At 44.2% G+C, this 22,342-nt stretch overlaps 1 protein-coding gene across 2 annotated transcripts in view; it reads right to left on the reverse strand.

Annotated features, from left to right (window-relative positions):
• Positions 1–22,342, reverse strand: part of FANCM (FA complementation group M) — a 1,896,264-nt gene that overhangs the window by 474,578 nt on the left and 1,399,344 nt on the right. For both annotated transcript variants that reach the window (XM_069638749.1, XM_069638750.1), the window contains one exon: positions 17,094–17,251. In XM_069638749.1, coding sequence (XP_069494850.1) covers positions 17,094–17,251 — 158 coding nt within the window. The remainder of the gene's footprint in view (positions 1–17,093; positions 17,252–22,342) is intronic.

A 22,342-nucleotide genomic window follows, 5' to 3' on the forward strand; every position in this document is an offset into this window, starting at 1 on the left:
TTGAAGTGTTGACGCGGCTATCGGACCGGGATCTAACAGTGAGAAAGGGTGCTCCTTCTTGGATGAGACGCGATACCTCAACAGTACTGCACGGTCCGATCCCTGGACGTTGAGCTTGCGGTCCGAGACGGCATCTTGATGAGGGTCCATATAGCGAGTCGGGCAGTTTTGCCGAAATCACCAACCACGAGGGTTCTTTGTTGTCCTTAGTAATCCGATCGGACCTCCCTTAGTTCTTTGATCAGGTGAGTCGTGCCTCGATTCCTAAGTATCCTGATATTTGATTTGGCGCATTGTCCTCGCAAGAACAATTATTGACCAGGTAACACCAGAATTCTGATATGCCTGAGAAATTGTCTGCCTGTTTCAGGGCACTATTCCGCAGTGACAGACAATCTTTGGAATTTGGCCGTCCGGCACCACAGGAGGGGTCGCTGGCTTGTACTATGTACTGTAAGAGCGGCATTGGTAGTATAGTGTTTAATGATATTTGGCACAGACACACTACACATGCTTTCGAACTTCAGTGGCCAATCAATGGTAGCTTTGAGATTCCGCCTATAGAATATTTAGAATCTATATTGTTAAAGAAAAAAGCGAGACCTGCAGCATTTGATGTATTGCAAAATTGGAGAAAAAAAAGCTATGCAGCAGCTTAAAAGTAGAGAGAAACATGCGCGCCGGCATATGTCGAACGCTGAGAAAGTGTTTTTGTATGATCAAAACAAAAAGAGTCAGTTAGAAACATGGATAGGGCTTTTCAACTTGGCATTCAGAAAATATATCCGTCTAAAGATTTTGCGTCTGATGAATTAATTGACAAGCTTAAAAATGAGCGAAGGCCTGGTGCCACTGTGCCACCTTCGTATGTACCTATTCCTGTTGCTTTTCCTCTTCCTGCTGTCGTTCCTCCTCCCGTAGCAATTCCTGCTCCTCTTATCATTCCTCATATTGCTCCTCTTCCTCCAGTTATCGTTCCTGTACCTTTATTTCCGCCAGCTGCCGTGGGTTTGGTAGATTTGTCTCTTCCACCAGTAATAGCACCTTCGTTACCTATTGTACAAGATTTGTCTGCTCTTTCTCTTCCAAGTGGTTCTGTTCCGCTTGTAGTTGATAAGGGAGCGGAATCGAAAATTGTAACTCGCAAGACAGTGTCTAAAGAAAGAAAGCAAGATCTGAATGCATGGGCTAGGCAGTGCATGGAGAAAGGTGAACAATCTGATGTTTTTGCTACACTCTCTAATCTAGAAAGTTTTCCTGAGAATTTTTTTTTTATTGAAGGACTGGGAATTCATTTATCCGTAATGTGGAAATGACTGAATGCTGTAGATCTCCCACAAGGGTTGAGGGATCTGAATGTTTTAGCATATTCAAGAGATACTACGGAGTAGGTATATGAGCACGTCGAGAGGGTTTTTGAGTATAGAAGGGAGTTGGAAAGGTTACGGAATGATGAAATAGATGGTGATAGTTTGAGCGCTATGTTTGTACAGAAACTGTTCCTTCCTCTTTGTAAATTGTTGAGTGAAGAAATGCGAATTTGCACATGAGATGCACTTAGATGGATTTCAGACATGTCGATATCTCCCGTAGAAGTATATGACACGTATAGTCAGTATACGCCAGAAATGCAGAAGAAAGTGATAAAGGTTATGGTAGAATACCTGCAGTATGAATGTATAAAAAGAAAGATGTGTTGTCCCGCAGAATTATTGAATATCTAAGAGAGAGCTTTTTCGTCTGATACTCCTTCAGCTGCATTAGCGCTCGTTTTAGCTCTGCTGCTGAGTAAGCGTTCGGAGTTGCCTGCTTCTCAGTTGCCTATGAGAGAGGTTCCTTCCTGTTAGGCAGAAACCTGTGCAGTTCCCTTAGGGACCCCTGCAAAAGGCTTAAGACTACAGGTGTTGGCAGTAGACCCAATTGGTAGCAGTCTGTACCACCCAGATTTACCTGGTAGCTGTGGCTGAGCAGCCAGACTTCTCTCAAGAAGAGTTAGACAGTATATAGAGTATTACAAGATAGGTACAAAGATACAGTTGCACAAGCAAACACTGACCAGAGCTTGGGTATAAAAGTATATAATTATTTATTTAAAAACACACTTTGTAAAATACACTAACACTAATATGTCAAGCAAGTTCAAACACAGTCACTATTAATATATTTACATCCCTGATTACTTATTGAACAAGTCTTAGTTAAAACACCACTTATTTACAGACAGAGGTGAGCGCATAACCTAAGATGGCACTCCAATAAGTTAGTTAAAAAGGGAGGGAAAAAGGCAGAATTAGGGAGATACATAATACCAACACTTTGAGGAGAACCAGAGCAAGTCAGAAAAGGCAGAGTCTACTGAGGAGCAAGAAAGTCATAGGCCAGGCCCACTCTTGGAGAGAGCAAGGCGGAATGTGTCCAAGATTACACAGTTGAATAGTACTTTAAAGAGTCTTTGCAGATAGTTCAAAAAGGGTTGGATCAGTTCAGAAAAAGTTAGTTAGCAGGTCCCAAGTCACCCCAGGATAGAAAGTCAAGGATTTACGGGACACCTTGAACAGTCTGTTGCAAGGAAGACCAGGCGGGACACAGTACCTGAAATGGTGAGAAAGCTCCAGCGGGGGCAGTTGTTCCTGGCAACGGGTGCAAGTCAGTGCTTCGTCCAGGGGAAGAGAAGATCTCGACGTGGAGGAAAGCTGGAGGTCGTTGCACTGCCAGGGAAGAAACCAGCCGCAGAGTTTCCCGGTTAAAAGGTACTACCCTTTTATTCGCGGTAGTGATGAAGCGTGGCTATCCAGCCGCCGGGGTGCATGGCACGGGCGATTCGACCACGAGACGATCCAGGAAGGCGAAAAGGAGGGTGAACTGGTTATCCCCACCAGTTCAGAGGAAGAAGACTCTCCGGGATGAAGATCTTCTCTGTCGTCGGGAAGTGGTGAGACGGTTCAGCAGGGCTCCACTGGTGGTGTCGTCGTTGCAGGTCGGCTCAGCTTCTCCCTCTTCGGATTCTTTGGTCCTGTGGCGACTTCTGAAGTTCCAGTCCCCAAAGCCCTGCTTTCATGCAGAAAACCCCCATTCATCAGTCCTAGCTGTCACTCAAACATGCGACGTGATGAGCCGGGCGGCTCACCACTGGGCCAATCACACAAGAGTGCGACTTGAGTTGCCGAGGCAACTCAGTCCACGGTGCCTAAACCCCCCTCCCACACATCCTGTAGACCCAGACAGAGTGGCACCACTTTTGGAGGCTTCTGTGGAGAAGCCCGCCAAAAAGTGGAACAAAGGGCTCGACTTGGGTTGGCGTTACAGAGACGAACACAAACATCATTTTAAAACCGAGTCCTGGCAAAAAGACCCGACCGGGGAATAAATATTAAATAAATAACCCAGCGGTATCTTTAACATTGCACCAAAAAAGTGGTGTGTTTAAAATGAATGGGAAAATCCCATAGGAAATATTCCAGTGGAATATTTTGCATGGTAACCACTGCCACCAGCCAGAAACTCAACGAGGGGGGACTGCACAGTGCCCGCTCGAAAAACAGACCCAGGGGCAATCTAATTACCCCTACCAGTACTTCCACAATATGATGGTTTGTACTGGTTCTGTTCACAATTTAAGACTAGTAAAGTCAATGGTGACTTTACATGCCCTGGGAGACATTAGTCAGTCCCAGGGTATGGAGTCTGTGTTTGGGGGTCATTATGACACCCCTGTGTTACTGCACTGAGGGTGCTGTGTAACACACATACCAAAAACATATGAAACCCTATGGAGTAAAAGACCCGATAGCCAATAAAACACATTACAAAAAGTCAAAGGACATCTCAAATCATGTCTAAGAGTGGGAGAAAGAGAGTCTCACTCTTAGCAGGAGAAAAAAATAACCCCCAAAAATCCAGCAAAGCTGCTGGGGGACTCACTAGGTTTGGGAAATTAGCCTTAACAGAGAATTCTCCCTAACACTCCGACATTTGTCCCTAACGTTGAGGTTCTGGCTAATGCTGCAACAGGTGTAGCCGCCTATGACATTGATGCACATTATGTATCGCAGTTTGTTCACATCCCATTCTCAAGACAGGAAGTGACCACCATTCGGCAATCTATCCCAGATATCAGAAAGAATCCGAAAGGGTTTTATAAAGAAATGGAATCTGTCTTGCAGTCGTCAGTATTTACTTTGGGTGATATAGATTTGTTATATCCTGTGCTCCTACCTGCTGATTTGTGGAAACAAATTAGGACAGTAGATGATGTAGCAGGGTTAGGGGACACATGGGATATTTTGGCTAGGCAAGATAGAGAAAGGAAAGCTGGTGAGGGACCACCGCAGGTAATACTGACTTTGCCTGATAGAATAGTGACGAAATTGAAAGCCTTAATTCCTGAGAGAAGGATTGTCTGGGACAAACTTACTGCTTGTGTCCAAGGGAAATCTGAGGGTGCTACCGAATTCTTTAATCGGTTTGAACAAGTGTTTCCAGATTTCAGTGGACAAGATTTGAGCATAGAGTCTGGAAAACGATTATTTGTAGACAGATTTGTGCGTGGATTGTTACCTGACATGCAGTCGCCAATTATGACTTATGAGAGCGCTTGGCAAGCTAAGTCTCAGTCTCAAGTGTTGCATTTGGCTCAGTATATGAAAACCGAGTCAATAATGAGAAAGAAAGGATTGAAAAGAAAAAGGGAGACCTGAAAACTAAGGTGTTGTTACAACAAATTGTTAGAGGTCCTAGAGGGGGTAGTACACAGTTTAGGGGACAGCATGTTCCGCAAGGTAATGTGCCGTTGGGTCATGTACACGCGAACCAATGTGCTTATCGCAGACAAGAGGGTCATTGGCGAGCACAATGCCCGATCCTCCAGCAGAGGTCGAACAACACATTTGGTATCATGGGTAGACGATCCAGAGGCCGCCCTGGGGCAGGGATACTGGTAGAAGCCAGTTTTCTCAGAACTCTCAGTCTTTTTTGCAAGACAATCAGTCACCGAGTGTGGATAATAGAAACATGTTTGATCATCCTTCTACTGCTTATCTTTCTGAAGACCTTCCCTTTGATGATATATTGTTTCGCTAGGATTGCCCGAAGCAGGGTTTGGAACCGACGCCTATTCCCGTTAATCAGAAAGGTCCCTACGTTGAAATGATAGTGGGAAATAGGAAACATCTATTCTTGATAGATACAGGAGCACATAAGTGTTCCATTGACCATTCACAGGTTCCAGACATTACACTGTCAGGGCAAACTAATGTTTCTGTAGGGGTTTCTGGTATGCCAGTGGTTAGTCTGGTTTCTTCGTCGTTACCGATTTCACTGGGTCCATTCACAGATCACTGTTTCTTTTGACCGAACTGTGGTGAGAATTTGCTGGGGTTGAATCTGTTGAAGGAATTAAATGCGGTAATTCATTGTTTTTCAGCTGGAGTGTGTTTGACTATTTCACCACAGCAATTTTCTGTCTCACAATTTCTGACTAGACCTTTGCCGCCGGAATTTAGTGACTTTCCGGAGTGTTTATGGGCGATTGATGACAAGGATGTTGGTGTTTTACAAATTGAGCCTGTTAAAATCATTTTGAAACTAGAAGTAAAGTTGCCACGTATTCCTCAGTATAAGATTTCGGTTGATGATGAGCAAGCTTTGAAGTGTATAGTTTCCGATTCTGTACACCGTGGAGTAATTGAAGCAATTGCAGGTAGTTTGTGCAATAGCCCGATTTTACCGGTGTATAAGAAAGGAGATAATGCAATTCCTTTTCGTTTTGTTATTGATTTACGTGCTATCAACAAAATTGTTGCACCACAATTTCCTATTGTGCCTGACGTAACGACGATATTAACTATGATTCCAGCTTCTGCTACTCATTTTAGTGTTGTAGATCTTAAGAATGCCTTCTTTAGCATTCCTATACACAAAGATAGCAGATACCTCTTCGCGTTCACCCTAGGGGGACACTAATTTACATTCACCCGTGCGCCACAAGGGTACACAGAGAGTCTGAGCATTTACAGTAGGGCTTTGAAAGAGCAGCTTGATACACTCGAGTTGCCTGTCACTTGTACATTGCTTCAATATGTCAATGATCTTGTTTTAGCTGCAGATTCAGAAAGTGCCTGCAAGGAGGGCACTGTGTTGTTGCTTATTCACCTAGCAAAGCACGGACATAAAGCTTCACTGAAAAAGTTTGAATATTGTCGACAGGAGGTCGCCTATTTAGGCTATCTCCTGTCAAAGGAGGAAAGAATGTTGACGCCTGAACAGATTAAAATAATTTCTAGCATGTCTGTCCCAAATACACAGAAGTAAGTCAGAGCCTTGATAGGAATGGCTACTTACTGTAGGCAGTGGATCCATAACTTCTCACTAGTGATTAAACCAATGTTGGCTTTGACAAAGAAGGGCATTTCTTTGCCATTGCCATGGAACTTGGAACACCAGAAAGCTTTTGATCTGCTCAAGACTGCACTGTGTTCAGCACCAGTTTTGGGTACACAAGTTATGAAAAGGCCTTCGAGTTGTATGTGAATGAACGTGATGGATGTGTTTTGGCTGTGTTAATGCAGGAACATGGGGGGGGGGGAAGAATAGGCTGTGTGGTTACTTTTCTTCCAGCCTCGATCCTGTCGCATGCGCTTTGCCGAGATGTCTGAGAGCTGTTGCTGCTGCGTCTGTAAAACAGAGCGAGGGTATGGTCCTAGGCCATGCTTTAACCTTGTTGGTACCTCACTCTGTAGACGTTCTATTAAATAGAACGTAAACACAACATCTCACCTCCGCACGATTAACGCGATAGAAATTGATTTTGTTTGCACCACATATAAAAAATCTGAGGTGTTTTGTACTGAATCCAGCTGAATTACTACCTCTCCCGCAAGATACTGCTTGCAGTGACGAAATGTCACATGACTGCCTTTATACCACAGAACAAGAAACTAAAGCCAGGATTGATTTGAAAGATATACCACTGAACAATCCACAAGGGGAGCTGTTTTATGATGGCTCCTGTTTCAAACTTCCGGATGGTTCATCCACTGCTGCTTATGCCATCACTACACTAAGCACGATTGTGGAGACCAAGAGAATTTCATATAACTCTGCGCAGGCCGCAGAGATTGTTGCATTGACTCGAGCTTGTGAACTTTCCGAAGGGCTTAGAGTAAACATATATACTGATAATCAGTATGCTTTTGGGATAGTTCGAAACTTCGGTAGACTTTGGGCAGAACGGGGTTTCTTGACCTCACATGGAACGAAGATTCAATATGGCATCTTGATAGTTTGGTTACTCTCAGCACTTGCACTTCCCACTCAGTTAGCAATTATGAAATGCGCAGCACATCAGAAAATTATAAATGATGTTGGAAAAGGGAACGCTTTCGCTGACCAGATAGCCAAACAAACTGTTACTGATCTCTATTCAGATATGTACACTACAAGGGAAGCCACAAATGTCTGTACCATAGATAAAGGCATTGAGTCCATAAAGAATATCCAAGCTGATGTCACTCTAGAAAAAACTAATCAATTGGCTGAGGGGTTGGCGAGGTTGGATGATGATGGGTGTTGGGTGGATAATCTAGAGGGCAAAAAGGATGCTGCCAGATGAGTACATTACTATGATGGTTTCAATGGCTCATGGTCCCACTCATATCTGCGCTAGGAACATTTGTAAAATGTTAGAAAATGTCTGGGTAAATGTTAATATCCTGAAAACTGCTGAGCAATTTGTCCAGAGTTGCATAGTCTGTCTACAGCACAATATGGGAACGGGAACATCGACACCAAGGGGTAGTTTTGGTCCACCTTCTATCGCTTTTGAAGTGATCCACTTTGACTTTATTGAAATGGAGCCTTGTAATAATTTCAAGTTTGTTTTGGTTGTTATTTGTGCTTTCAGTAAATGGGTTGAAGCCTTTCCTGTAAAAGATGCCACAGCAATGACAACGGCGAAAACCATGCTTAAGGATTATTTTCCTAGGTTTGGTTTGCCAAGGGTCATCTGGTTAGACAATGGTCCACATTTTATCGCTGCTGTAATTCTACAGATATGTGCGGGATTATAGATCGATAAACGGTTCCATTCGGCCAGACATGCACAAAGTGCTGGATTGATAGAGAGGCACAACGGAATCTTAAAGAACAAGCTCGCTAAGACATGTGCCCGCACCAATTTGAAATGGCCGGACGCCTTACCGATAGTGTTACTCTCAATGGCACCACCCCACAGACTAGGACTGGGCTCTCCCCATATGAAGTGGTAATGGGTAGGCCAGCTAACATTTGGAATCTTCTGAAACCTAGGGCTTTGAGGGATATTGAGCATGTACTTCTTTCTGAGTATTCTGAGCGGTTAACAAAAAATCTGCATTTGATTCATCAACATGTGCGAGAAGCCCTCCCAGCTAAATCCGAGGGGCCAGGTCATAGCATCCGACCTGGAGAGTGGGTGCTTACTAAATAGTTTGAGAGAGCATCCTGTCTCGCACCAAGGTGGAGAGGCCCCCACCAGGTCCTCCTGGCCACACAGACGGCAGTACGAGGAACGGGGAAGAAACATTGGATACATGCTTCGCATGTCAAGAGGATTCCTTTCCCTTTGCCACATGACAAAGAAGATAAGGAGAAACTTACTTGCTCTGCTCCCAATGATCAGTCAGCATTGAGCAGTACTGAGAGTGCTTCAGAGACACTCCCTGAGCCCGTGGGGACTGGGGAAACAGCTGCTTCATCTCCACACTCTTCTGCAGACCCTTTGCATCCTTTTCTGGTTCTGCTGCAAATTCATCACTTCCATCAGGAAGCAACAACGCACTGTTCGCAGATCACACTGTACCAGGAGTCACAAGGTACAATCTGCGTCCACGGAGCTAGACTTACTGCACCGGTTTGGCTGTGCCCACAAGGACAATAATCCCAGGGCTTGTCCTTCGCCCCATCTTTTGCATTTGAAGGAAAGTAGTTAGCTGGGGATAGGGAAAGACTAAGAAGACGCGTGATCAGGAGATCACCAGCAAACGGACTACAGAGTTTTTGTTTCAAAGGAACAATGCCTGTTATCGACCTTACTCGTACGGAACAAACAAGTGACTGCGTGGCCAACAAAGACAATGGACCATCAAATACATGGTCTTTCAAGACGTATTGTTTTCTTGTAATTATGTTAACCGGTTTCACAATAGTAGTTGCCTTAGGATTTTAGTACATGGAACAAGTACGCCCACTTGAAACATTCTTGCCTACTGAGAATGTTCCAACTGTATCTACACCTTTCGTACATCTGCACACTATCTCCTAGAGACTCTCAACATAGACAGAGTTACCACAAAAACACATTACTACTTATAATTAATACAACTCATGTCATTTTGAACAGGTCTAAATGTTGGGTCTGCTCTCATTTACCGCAACATGGGGAAAAAGGGTTAGGCTGGAATATTCATCCTTTGCCTCTAACTACTGAATGTTATGCCTCTCTAAGGGCACTATTCTTTGGCCGATGGAACGATAGCATCTCGGGGAACTTTGATGGAACAAATTTGAACGAGTTTGAAAGACGAGTTCTAACGCCTCTGGGATGCTCACTCTTTGCAAATAGGAGCAAGCTTAATGTTGCTTCTATTAGGCCTTCTGATAGACTGTCCCGACCTTTTCAATCTCTGATCTCTTCCAGGATGGCTCCTACAGGCAATAGGGATGCCACGCCACCTTCTTACACTGGTAACCATAGCCCCAACTCAGTTTCTTTCTGCATAAAGAGGAATGGTACTCAGTCAATGGGTGATTTCAAGGGTTGTACTAATGTTGCAAACTTGACTAGTGAGGACAGACCTTTGTATCTAAGCGAACCTGTCTACTTCGTCTGCAGTAATGAAGCTTTCCCATGGCTGCCTAGGGATTGGCAGGGAACCTGTTATTTAGGAATTCTGTTGCCAGGGGTATTTATAGCTAGTACCATAGAAATCTCTAGGCCTCGTCCAAGGTGGGACGAGAGTGGTGATACCCCTCCACCAATTCTTGGTGACGTAGCGAAATCCTTTGTACCTTTTTGGGGGCAAATTATGAACTCTCAGGACATCAGAAGACTAGCAAGAGTACTGGAGAAAACCATCAACCGGACAGCAAACATACTCTATAACAATAACTCTAGAGCAAAAGGCAATCAGATTAGTGGCGCTACAAAACCAGATGGTATTAGACGTCATCCTGGCTGAGCGTGGTGGAGTATGCAAATTAGTGGGGTCCGCTTGTTGCGTTTTCGTACCGGATTCCTTACCAACCATCTTTAAGGCTATACAAAATCTGCACGTCCTAAGTTAAGAAGTGCATGTTCCCAAGGGAAATTGGGATCTTAGTGCTTGGTTCTGGGACTTCTTACGATCTTGGGGATGGAAGCTTCTCTCAGTCTTATTGATTATTCTGGGTATTCTGGTGTTCTGCTGTTGCTGTATACAACGTGTTCCTGCCATATGTTCAATCTTAGGGGGATGTTGTGCACAGACTGTGGGAACGTTAGGACCAAAGATACGCGCACCGGAAAGAATGACTAACGAATTTGTGTTGAAGGAAATTTCTGCTGCAGACCTTATGGCGACTGATATATCTGATGAATGTGATTCAGGTTCTATGGACATTGAGAAGTGGAGTTACTCGTAAAGTGAATAGTTGTAGTTAGCGCTTGGCTTAGGCCAAAAGAAGGGTTGGTTAAACAGGAAATCCTATTGCGCCTCCTTTTGATTTATATTGGCCTAAACCTAGTGGCTCTGAGAAGAAAACCGCGTTACAAAGTTCCGATTTTGGATCGACTTTGCCGCCATTTTAGAATCATCCGCCATTTTGATTTCTGTTCATATGATTCTCTGTTCTAAAATGGTGGACTGTGTTTCTAACTTGCAACCAAGCCTCCTGACCTTTGAGCTCTGTTAATGGTTAGACTGTCCGAGGGCCGACTGTTTGGACTAGGTAACGAGACCTTGTACTGTGCATGAACTGTTGTCTCAGGATTGTCTGCACTAACAAGCTTTATCCACAAATACACATCAGCGACAATGAAAGGCAAACGCCAAGCGTGGACATAGGCCGAACTCAATTGTAACATAGTTGTAAAAGATGCTTGTTGTAGGATTTGTGAACATACACTGTCATTGTATCAACGCGGAAATCCAAACTCATGTAATCCTTCTGCATATAATTGTATAAGCTGTATGTGAACTAGGCACGAACTCTAGACCACAGATTATTAACATGTAGAGGGGCTGGACAATATTATTGAAAATGTATAAAAGCAGGAATGTTTAGATGTCCAGCACTCTCCTCTCTATGACGGGCTGGTACTCATTGCGGGGTGTTGAGGGCTAGATAGCTATCTGTTTCTATGTTTCTTTGTAAACTGTACAGTAGAATAAAGATCTGTGAATCTTTATAGCCTGTGTTTGGTGTATTTTCTTTTTGTGGTACTCAGCCTCGATATATCCTTGTTTTTACAGGATGGTGTTGATTTTGTCGTTGCATAGTTTTAGCGAAGGTACCGGTGTGTTGTTGCAGCGGGGCGGTTTCTCATTTCGTTTATGATTTTAAACAGTTCTTTTTGGGTGTTGGGAGCTTTGGTGATTCGGTTGTCTATCAGGAATCAGTCTTGTGGCTCGTCCTCCACGATACGCAAACCATCACTTGCTCGCATTTCCTCCCAGTTAGGTACCCCTTTGTCCACGACTAGCTCTGTTTCAGCATTTTCAGCTCCTAAGTTATGTAAGACACAGAGGCACACATTTCCAGTGTGTTTTCCTTCCTTCAGACACCGCTGGGGATTGTCATGGAAACTATGGTTGCCGGAACACAAACGCTCCAGGCTACGCCACGTAGGCGTTCCGTCGTACAAAACGCTCCAGTCAACATCTCATAAGCACTGCCCACAACAAACAATGCTGCTTCTGAATTTCGTTCTTTAAGCCTTTGACTACGTACCTTGTTATTGCTGAACTTCAACCCTTTTTCGGCTTACAAATTACCCCATTCGCGCATCCCTTGGCTTGTTCTTGACTTGTTTTGGCTCCTGTTTTCCCCAAACTCAGAACGCTGTGAACATTACTCTCTTGCCTTACGTCTGGATTGTTCTTGCCCGGAACGCTGCTGACCTCAGACTCGTACCTGGAACTGCTTTGCTTCAAGTTTCTGTCTTTGTTTGTTGCCCGGAACACTTGCCGTATTGGAACTACTCTGCATCTGTGCTACATGTTTTGTTTCAGGGACCTTGGACATAACGCTCATTTTGGAACCCGTGTGTGCGGACTAGAGACTTCCTGCAGCACACACTCTAGGCATCCGCGTGCTGGTGGGGATTAGGTTGATTTGGATTGCTTATCTTGGATTTGTTCCGTATTGACTGCCATCTCTCTTGCTGGGAACTGTCACCATCCTCCATTCCACGTATTTCCAGCTCTACCGTTACACCCAGGGTAAGACCAGTGTTCACTCTCCCGTTTATATTACTACAATACCCACAGTGCATTTCCCATTGCTCTTACTCAAAGATCCTTTGTGGTTTGTCTAAAGGATCACGCCCCGTTTTGTTGCATTGATACATTGGCAATTGAAAGACACACATGCACGTGAGTTGCCAATAGAATTCTGTTCCTCTTGTATTACTAGTCACTGTGAGACTGACCTTGTGCCTTTCTTTGCAGCCAGCCGTGTCCCGCGACGGAATCCATCTTTCAGACAATGCTCCTTCCAAATAGTCCCTTTGTACTTTTGGGAGTTGTATTGTGGGGAAGAATTCAACACCTACACGACATGCTCAACTGCCCATAGGCAGGAGACCCAGGGTCCCTGGTGAGGGTCCTAACATAGTCTAAGTATTTCTTTTTGGCCTTTTGGATTTCCTTTTAGTATGAGTGAATCTGTTGTTGGAATTGAAATTTCTTGGCCCGGTCATTTTTATTCCTCCATTCTAGTTCAAGCTTCCTGTTTTTTCATTTCATGCGCTGATTAGTAGGGTAAACCATTTTGCTGTTGCTCTTTTGTGCAACAGGGTAAAAGGTTTTTCCTTGGCGATCTCGTCTTTTGTTGTGGTGATCCACTTGTGAAGTAGTTCTGTTTTTCTGTCAAGGTCAGCTTCTTCCATTGTTGCTGGTGGTTTGTTGGTTTCCAGTAGTTCAATTAGGTTGCTATTTTTGATGGTCCTCCAGTTTCTTTTCATGATAGTTGGCAGTTTGTCAGGTTGTTGGTGTGCCAGCATGATCACGAAGGGGATGATGAGGTGGTCGCTCCAGAGGATCTGTATTGATGGTGCCATGGTAATGAGGTTTTTGTTAGCGAAGATTGCATCTAGTGTATTTCCCGCCACGTCAGTAGCTCCTTTGACTAGTTTATGTAGTTTCATTTTCTTCAGTTGTTTGGCTTGTGATTTTTGTGCGTTTGTGGTTTCTTTGTCAAACCAGAGGTTGAAGTCACCAAGGATTACCAGGCGTTTCTGGTCGATGGCTAAGTTGGTGATTGCTTCTGTGAAGACGTCCAGCAAGATTGCATTGTATGTCAGTGGTATGTATACCAGAATTAATTTGATGTTTGTTTTTGAGTTTGTTGATAGATTAGGGATACACAGTTTGATGCTTAATGGGTCTTCTGTTTTAATTTTCAGGTGTTCCTTATATGCTATTGCCAGTCCTCTTCCCCTTTTGTTTTTCCTCTTTGCTTGTGCGCACTAAAAGTTGTCAAGGATGCAGTTATGGAGAATGATTGTGTAATTGTCGTCTAGCCATGTTTCGTTTATGAATAGGATGTCGATACCTGTGTCGCACTGGAGGTCGTAGATCGCAGTGCCCTGTTTGGACATTGACATAGCTTTTATTAGATTGCAGTGGATCTTTTTGACGTGGTTAGATTTTTTTAATGATCCTTGTTTTGACTTGCAAATATTCAGTGGACATGGACAGATTTTGCAATGATTTTTATCTACCTTGGAAGGTAGAAAAGTTAAGTTGATCACTTGTAATTTTAACCTGCAAACTGCCTGTTGCATAGAGATCTCTGCAGCAAGTATACCCCAAAGAAGTGGCAACTCAGGACCACACCAATATTCTGCTATAGACAAGAAGATGTTTATTGATGCTACTGCTGTAAATACACCGGGTGCAACATCATCATAAGTTTAGCAGGTCCTGTCAGGTTGTAGTGAAAACGTACTACAGAGCAGGACAGGATATGAACCATTAGTTTAAGAATAATACCACACTACCGGTCTCAGAGCCCAACACTGAAATTCAGATCACAGGTTCTTGGGGAGTTTGTTATGGGCCGGACAATGACCAAAGTAAAACTGTTTAAGTAATCACAATTTACGGGATCTGGAAACCAAGCAGATATGGAAAAGTGGAGTTGGAGAAGGGTGCACTTCTTTTAGCTAATGTGAAGGAAGCAGCATAAACCACCTATCCTTTGTGAAAAACCAGAAGGTGTTTCACTGCCCAGACCCGGGTTCCCTTACTCAGGTGGCCAGGGCATGGCCATCGCCTTTGGATCCAGACCTTTGGGGTGGACAAGTGCGGGCAGATCACCTGGCTGAGGGGTCCTCAGGGAGTGGGGGAGAGACACCCGATAGCGAGACGCGGAATCCCCCCTCTTCCAATACCCCTATCCATTCCTATTTTTATAGGATATTCCAACTTCCCAAATCCCCCCCTTTCCTACACAAACACTGAGTCGAGGAAGAGGAGGTCTAAGGGTTAAGATTACAACCCATGCAATACACTGGACATGTCCCTATACTGAGATCAGGCAGCGTCAGGCACTTGACTTTAATCACGCACACCTAATACCGATTAACTCTCCCCACATGGATAAAAGGTGGCACACTTTGACCAAGGCGGTGCACGAGACAGAGCAGTTCCTCCAGGGCTATGGCGAACCGGGCGAAGGAGATCACCAAACCGAGGAGTTAAACTGAAGGGTCAGGAAGCCAGAGACCCCCCTCTAGCCCCCCCCAGGCGAGAGATTGTTACTTTCAAAAGGTTATGAGGATTGCGCATGACAGCCCAGCTGGAAGGGAGAACAAGTATTCCGAGTGCTACAAGGTTACCAGCCACCCTCCCAGATGAACGACAGAGTTGGGGAGGCGCTGAAGCGGCAGTGGTAACAACCTTCACTCCTACATCAAAGGCGCAAAAGACAAAGTATCTTAACACGACCGGTGAGTTGAGGGTAGCAAAGAAAGCCTGGTCTGTGTTTAATTGAAATGCTTGCGACAGTAACCGAGGGATGAAGGTTATGCGAGCGCTGATAAGCTGCGAAAGTGAATCCATTTTTAAGAAGTGTGAATGCGAAATACAAAGTAGCAGAGTGATCAGGGCGAAGTGAGATTTCCCAATTGGAAGTCTATGTGAAATCTTTTAAAGCTGCAGAGACAGTGGGATCAAGAGAAAGAAAGTAACCACAAAACCCCACTAAGAAGAAAAGGTTTGAGCCTGATTGAGGGGAACCTATAATGTGGAATGTGAAGAAAGCTTGGGGAAGGGAACCCCACTCAGGAGAAAAGGTTTGTGCCTGCTTGAGGGGAACCTATAGTGAACTGCGACCAAATACTATACTTAGAAACTTTTTGTTGAAACTGTGTAGAAGCTTGAAGGGTGACCTGGACTTGGGTGTTGGGAACCCGAGGGGTTAAACTCGTGAACTTGTGACTCAGACTTGAACTGCCAAGAAGGCTCTGGAGGGCAGAGCCAGCCGCCTAACTGTGTTCGCAAGCCAATGTGTGTTCATCCATCAAGTGTTCCATCTAACCCTGTGCTATACAACGTGGTGACGAGAATTAATACTGATTTATATTGCCATTCTCACATTTCGTTTCACCACTGATTTTTCCTTTTTTAGATACATCCCCTATGTCACCTTAGTTTGTATTAGAGTGAGGGCAGGCGTTAGGTTTGTGTTAGTATAGGCCTTTATTGTTCGACTACGACTGACTAGGACTGTTTATTATTTGATGGTCGAGATTACTCCCATTTTAGTTATAGGGCAGGCTAGTTTTTCCAACCCCCTTGAATCAAACAATAAAGGTTTTGAAGCTTACAACTCTTGTGCCAGTCTCTACTTGCGATATTATGCCTCCCTTACACCTTGCATTACCATGCTACAGGCAGCAGACTGCGAAAGCACGACTGAATTGCCAATGATGACGAAGACCGTTTAAAACAGAGAGTAAGCATAGTACATTGACCTAAAATGAAGTCCGCAAAAGCAAGCGCACCCCAAATATAAAATATCTGAACAATGAAACACTGTCAGCAGGGTAATTTTTCTCAATTGTGGCATTTAATAAGTAATATTCATTGGCATAATGCAAATGCATGCAATGATTCTGTACTGTATTAACATAAGTTTTGAGTAAAGGGTTACGTCAGGGAGATAGCGTCCGAAAGGTGAAACATGTACTTTAACACATTTTGGACACAAACATTTACTTCTTGGCATGCCTCCCCCAGCTCCAGATTGCCTAATGAGGGTATGAACGTATAGCCTGAGAGCCACGCATGCTTATAAACAGACATGGACACCTTTGAAAATGAAAAGATTTGAGAAAAAAACAAGAATGGAAAGAAGAAAAACTATTAGCTCATGACACTGACACACAAAGAACCACAGCCACCTGTATGTGTACGCTTCAGTGACTTCAACTAGGAATTAATTAATTAATCTTTTGTAACTCACTTAACACCGGAAACCAGTCTCTAAGCACGGGACTGGGATTCGAACCTGTGGTCCTCTGTGTTGTCTTGCTTTCAAGACAAACGCGTTGCCCCCTGGATGCATAGTCTTCTTCAGCCTGGTTCAATTTTTATTCCAAGTATTTTAATCAAGGGCAATGAGTCCGAGGGAAGAGGCGGAAATGCAGCATTCAAGATCTGTTTATTTTGGGACTAGGGCATTTTCTCAAATAAATGCAAATACATTGAATTGGGCAGGTGGCAAGACTTTCCATTTCATGCTTAGCTGTAATAAGGTTTTCACCAGGCCACCCACATACAATGTTCATAAGGGAAATACATTTTATGTACGTTTTTGATATAAAAACAACTCTAGCCAAGCCTACAACTTACAGTGGTCTCTTCCTGGTCCTTAAACGTTTCAAAGCAAGTCCGTGGCATTGTAACATCTTTAATACCATCGCTTTCTTGTATCCTATATAACTTGTTCCAAACTTCCATCTCGGCAGCAGTCAGTGACCAGTCTTCCTTGGAATCTTTTTGTTTGCATACTACAAATGAGGGAAAGCATGACTTAGTGACAAGCGCAATTTGTTTCTTTGACGCGCCATGAATTACGCATTGCTTCTTGCATTTCCAATTTGCCTTCTTTAACACATTGCACATTTTCAAGTATTCTTTTTGACCATAAGTGATGGAAATGATTCAAGTAGTTCATTAATTATTTTCTATTTTGTAAAACTTCGGGTTTTACCCTACGTAACCCAGGGTAATCTAGAGGTGGTGCACTTGTTCACTGTGCCTTGGAGGCTCCGCTTCACCTCACTGAGGAGGCCCAACAAGACAAACACCTGTCTGGGGTTGCTGATGGTACTCTTGTTCAGAGAATTACCAAGCAAGTCAGTGCTGGACTACCCTTGTGGGTGGGACAAAGCCTGATATTTAAATGGCTATTTCTTCTCTGTGAAGGGTGCAGTGAGCTAAAATGTGGCTGTAAACCCTTCTGGGTGGGAGAAATTCCATAGAAAACAGTATTTGACTCATGTTCGTTGTCAGTAGACTCCTGTACATTAATTCTTACTCTGTTCCACATTTGCTTTGGTATACTGAGGCTACTTGTTGGCTAAATAGCTCCCCAAACGAAGAGCATTTCCAGCAATGATCTGTATTCATTGGCAGTCCTTTCCATTGTGCTATGTTGAGCAACTTGGACAATGAATCATGCAAATGGTGATTCATTACAAATGAGACAAGCTGGCAATGTGTGGAATGGTACCAAACGAGTTAAAGCGGTCATTCTAGAGGAAATAACGAGTCCCACTTTAGCAAAAAAGCAAGATTCACTCTCCTTTTCAACATCTTTATTAATGACAACAAAAACACACTTCCATTTCTCTGCTCTTTCTCTAAAACAATATTACCAACAAAACAATTATAATTTAACTTTCGTCAATTATACGGGAATACATCTGGCCATAGGAACTGATGGAAGCGATTATCCCAGTTTATTTAATTGCTTCGATGTGAACAGTTTAACTGGGGGATCTTTTTGCTTTCGGGGGAGAGGTTTTATTTTGAGAGACACAGTTGTTAAATATTTCCAGGGAAAGGTTTTTACTCCGGAAAAAAACTCCTTTCTTTTAAAAGGCTAGTTCTGGAGATCAATAAGTCTAAGACCAAAATCTTAGTGATAGAAAAAGCTCAAACCAAAACAGGGAACAAGCCTAGTGTTTTTCTAAATAACACCAAAATAGAAGTAGTGTCAAACTTCAAATATCTAGGGATCCAATTGGACAGTTCCAGGACAGAAAGGACCCTCCAAAAACAAATATGGGAAAAAACAAAATGCCTGACCTCCCAAATGAGGGCAGTCGACCGAAAGTTCGGCAAATTTTCTGTAATACCGGCGCTATCCTTCTATAAAGCCAAAGTGGTCCCGGCCTTGACCTACGGCATGGAGGCTTCGCTGTATTTCCCACGCAGCCTTTGGTCCAAAGTCGAAGGGTACGTGTGGAAAACAGTTTTGTGTTTACCTAAATCATCGCCCACCCCGGCCATTAGAAGAGAACTTGGTCTGGTGTCTCTAGCATCAATGATAGACCAAAGTGCAATGCGCTTATACAGAAAAATAATCATGTCGGACACCCTACCTATTTTTAACATCTTACGGGAGGAAATCGAAACAGGAAATTGCGAGGCTTTGGCCAAATGGACCAAGCTTCGAAAAGACGATCTGGCAAAAATAGACTGCTTGGAAAATGACCTGAAAGAAAATCCGGACCGTATCAAAAGGAAAATGGTAGAAATGGACTGGATCTGTACTATGGAGAAAGCTACTAGCTACAAACTTTTAAATCACTTACCTCCATCATTTAACAAAGTGAAACAACTCCTAAAATACTGCGTTAAGTTTCCAGATAAGAAATTAAGAATGTTAATCATGAGAGCAAGACTAAACCTGATGCCAACCAGGGAAATTTTAACAATCAGAGGAGAATTATCCGACAAAAGGTGTCGTCTATGTAAAAAAGATTCCTCTGTCGAGACGCTGAAACATTTGGTGATGGATTGCGAATCTACAAAGAAAAACAGAACTAGTTATCTCAACCCTTTGGGGGAAAACTTGTGGATTTTTGAACCAGACGAATTATGGAAGAGACTGATCTCTGGTGAAAACACGAGATGGACGCAAGCCCTGGCTAAACTCATCGAACTCGCATTCGAACAGATAAACCGTAACAGATCAGAGGTTAAACCCGTAACGGTTTAGCGCGAGAGGAAAGTAAAGGGCCGCCGAGGGTTCCGACCGGGTGTGTTAGGCAGGGGGGGGACTCTGGACTTTTAACTTCAAATCTCCACTGTCGGTCTACAAACATGTTGAAAAATTTACGTGTTGCCCTAACGGCAGCACTCTGAAGGCGATCGAAACATTTCCTTTTTGACAAAACTTAGTTTCACTGAATAAAGTTCAATAAAAAAAAAAAAAAAAAAAAGGCTAGTTCCAGTGGGTTCCTACAGTGAAGCCTTCCGCTCCGTGATCAACACCAACCCGGATAGCAGCCCATTCCCAGTTGATTAGTGACCGCAATTGTTTCCCGCTCCCACCCCATAGGGTACACCACCATCATACTGTACAGGGGGGCGGACGTTTTGGCTCCACAGTATTGAAGGGTAGCTATACTTGCACACTGTTGTGATGGCTGCTCAGTGTGCAGGGATCATCCTGTAACTGAGCCAAACCTTGCAGGTGGCTTACAGTGCCTCCTCCCCAAAGAGGACAGGGGTATACAGGACAGAAGATTCAACCTGGCCAGCATAGAACACAGAGGACCTAATCCGAGGATCTCCTTCTCAAACCTCCAAGAATGTTTCATTGGGAGAGGCTGCATTGCTAACCAGAAACGCAATGTGGACGAGCTTCCAGCAACGACTCTTTGGATTGTCTGTCTGGTCTCTTCTTCGGGCTGCATCATCCTCATGCACAACACGGGCCCAGCTAGAAGGGTTATATTGCTCACCCTCCCCAGAGTACAAAACTCATAAATAATGTCACAGAGACCAGGGAGTAAAGGAAAGTACTTTATTTGGTATGAGTATGTGGTTTTTTTATTTATATGTTAATGTTAAAGGATATTTATACCGCGCACTATCACCACCGGAGAGGTCCCCTGGCGCTCTTATAGTAGGAGTTACCTGTGACTCTTCATGTAACTGGACTGCTTCAACCGGCCTATGTCTGGGGGTACATGGAATGGTGGTGCAGAAAAAAGGCTGACAGGCCACCCCAATCTAAGGAGCATTGTCTTCAGAATAGAACTTTGGGGTGGGGTGGGGGGAGTTCTAAAAGGAAAGTGCTGAGATTCATGGTTGGCTAAGTAGAGAGGGAGCCAAAGAAAAAACAGCTGAGAGCCCCCTGGGGTGTCAAGATCCTTGATAGCTGGGCCACGTATGGCAGGAGCAGCTCAGTGTGATCTGTGAGCTCTGGGGGAGAGTGCCTGGTGCGGCCCAGTCCCCCCAACAGGGCCTGCTGCCAAGTAAGCCAACCTGGGCAGGCCAAGAGGAATTAAGCACCACTCTTTATAAGGATGGAGGCCCGGGTGAACACAGGGCCGCCCAGCCAGAGTTGTGTGAGCGAGGCAGCCAGGGACCAGGCAGCGTGGCTTCAGAAGAAGGTGGCCCACCCCATGACCAATCGGGTTGGGAGAATATCTGTGCTCCCAGCTGCATGAGCAGGGTGGCCCAGGTGCCAAAAGCTGCTGGTCTGCCTGAAGTGAAGCGGGCAGGCAGGCAGGTGAAGAGGGAAGTCCCGAATTGTATCCATGAAAGAGCCCTGGTGAAGCAGCTGGTGGTCTACAGCGTGAACATGCTTCTGTGTGGTTCGAGTGCCGTTCATGCGCAGTGATGAGTGAGCCGCCCCGGAATGGAGCCAACAATAGTGGTCCAGCCTGCAGCGGTGAATATGCGTAGCATCCCCAAGGCAAGGGCATGCCGCGTGCAGCATACAAAGTGCCGGGGGGGGGGGGGGTGGTGGCACCGCACCTGGGCTTCAAAGGAGGACAACATCTGGGGAGGGCCAGCCTCTCAGAGGCAGCAACTAGGGGCAGGTCTGCACTCAGCATCATCAACAACAAAGGTACTGTGCCTAGGATGATGCTCAGAGTGCCAAGAAAGAGAGAGATGGAATAGGAGGGTCAAATTTGGGTGGCTGACTGCCACAGCCACCTCAATGTTATTATGTAAATAATTATATACAACTATGTGTACAGTTATGAATGTGTATTTTTATGTCTGGTGTCATTTGAGAAAGGTAACATGATATGGAATGACTAGTAACTCGGGAGATAGCCTATCACTTGTTGTGTAGAGTAGGGCTCTAGCGTTGTTTTTTGCAGGCTGCCTAGTGTCCCCTTTCTTTGCAGCTGGTCTCTGGGAAGAGGGGCGTAGTGGTCCCTACCTGGTCTTGGGTAAGGAGTATGCATAAGCCGCCAAGTCAGGGCAAAAACACCAGGGCTAGACGTATCTGATGGAATGAGGGCTATACGGCACACTTCACATGGGCAGACAAGACCCTGCTCATATGTAACCTCATGGGTGCCGGGGGCCACCAGCATTTCTCTTTTCCCATACCTGCATCATAAGCAATCCCCAGCGATAAGGATTGCAGAAAGTTTCTCTGAGTTTTGTGATCTATCTAAACTAAATCAAATGTAAAGATATGGATTTAGTCTGAAATAATCACGTTTCCTGGACTGGCATTTGTTAGTGCATGGATACAGGATTATTCCATAAACGTGGAGTTATGTAATGATGCAAACTACGCTTAACAGGTTAATAAATATGAAACTGATGATCCAATGATAATTACATACAAGTTATTGCTACAGCAACTGTAGGACACAATCCTAGGAGATGTTAAAGGGAACTTTAACATGGACGAGGATGAGACATACTTTTCTAAAGAGTATGGCAAAGGGGGTTGATAGAATTGAGGAATATTTTCACTTTCCATTATAATGCCAGCTCCAGAAACTTCTAATTAGAACGCAGAACATCACAGGTATGAACATTTAAATGTTTTAAATCCTTACTTTGTCACCTTGAAATATTGATTGTTTAAATTATTTGCTTTTTTATATGTTCTT

This window comes from Ambystoma mexicanum, chromosome 14 (assembly GCF_040938575.1).
Source record: "Ambystoma mexicanum isolate Mex_15411 chromosome 14, UKY_AmexF1_1, whole genome shotgun sequence".
NCBI classification, from domain to species: domain Eukaryota; kingdom Metazoa; phylum Chordata; class Amphibia; order Caudata; family Ambystomatidae; genus Ambystoma; species Ambystoma mexicanum.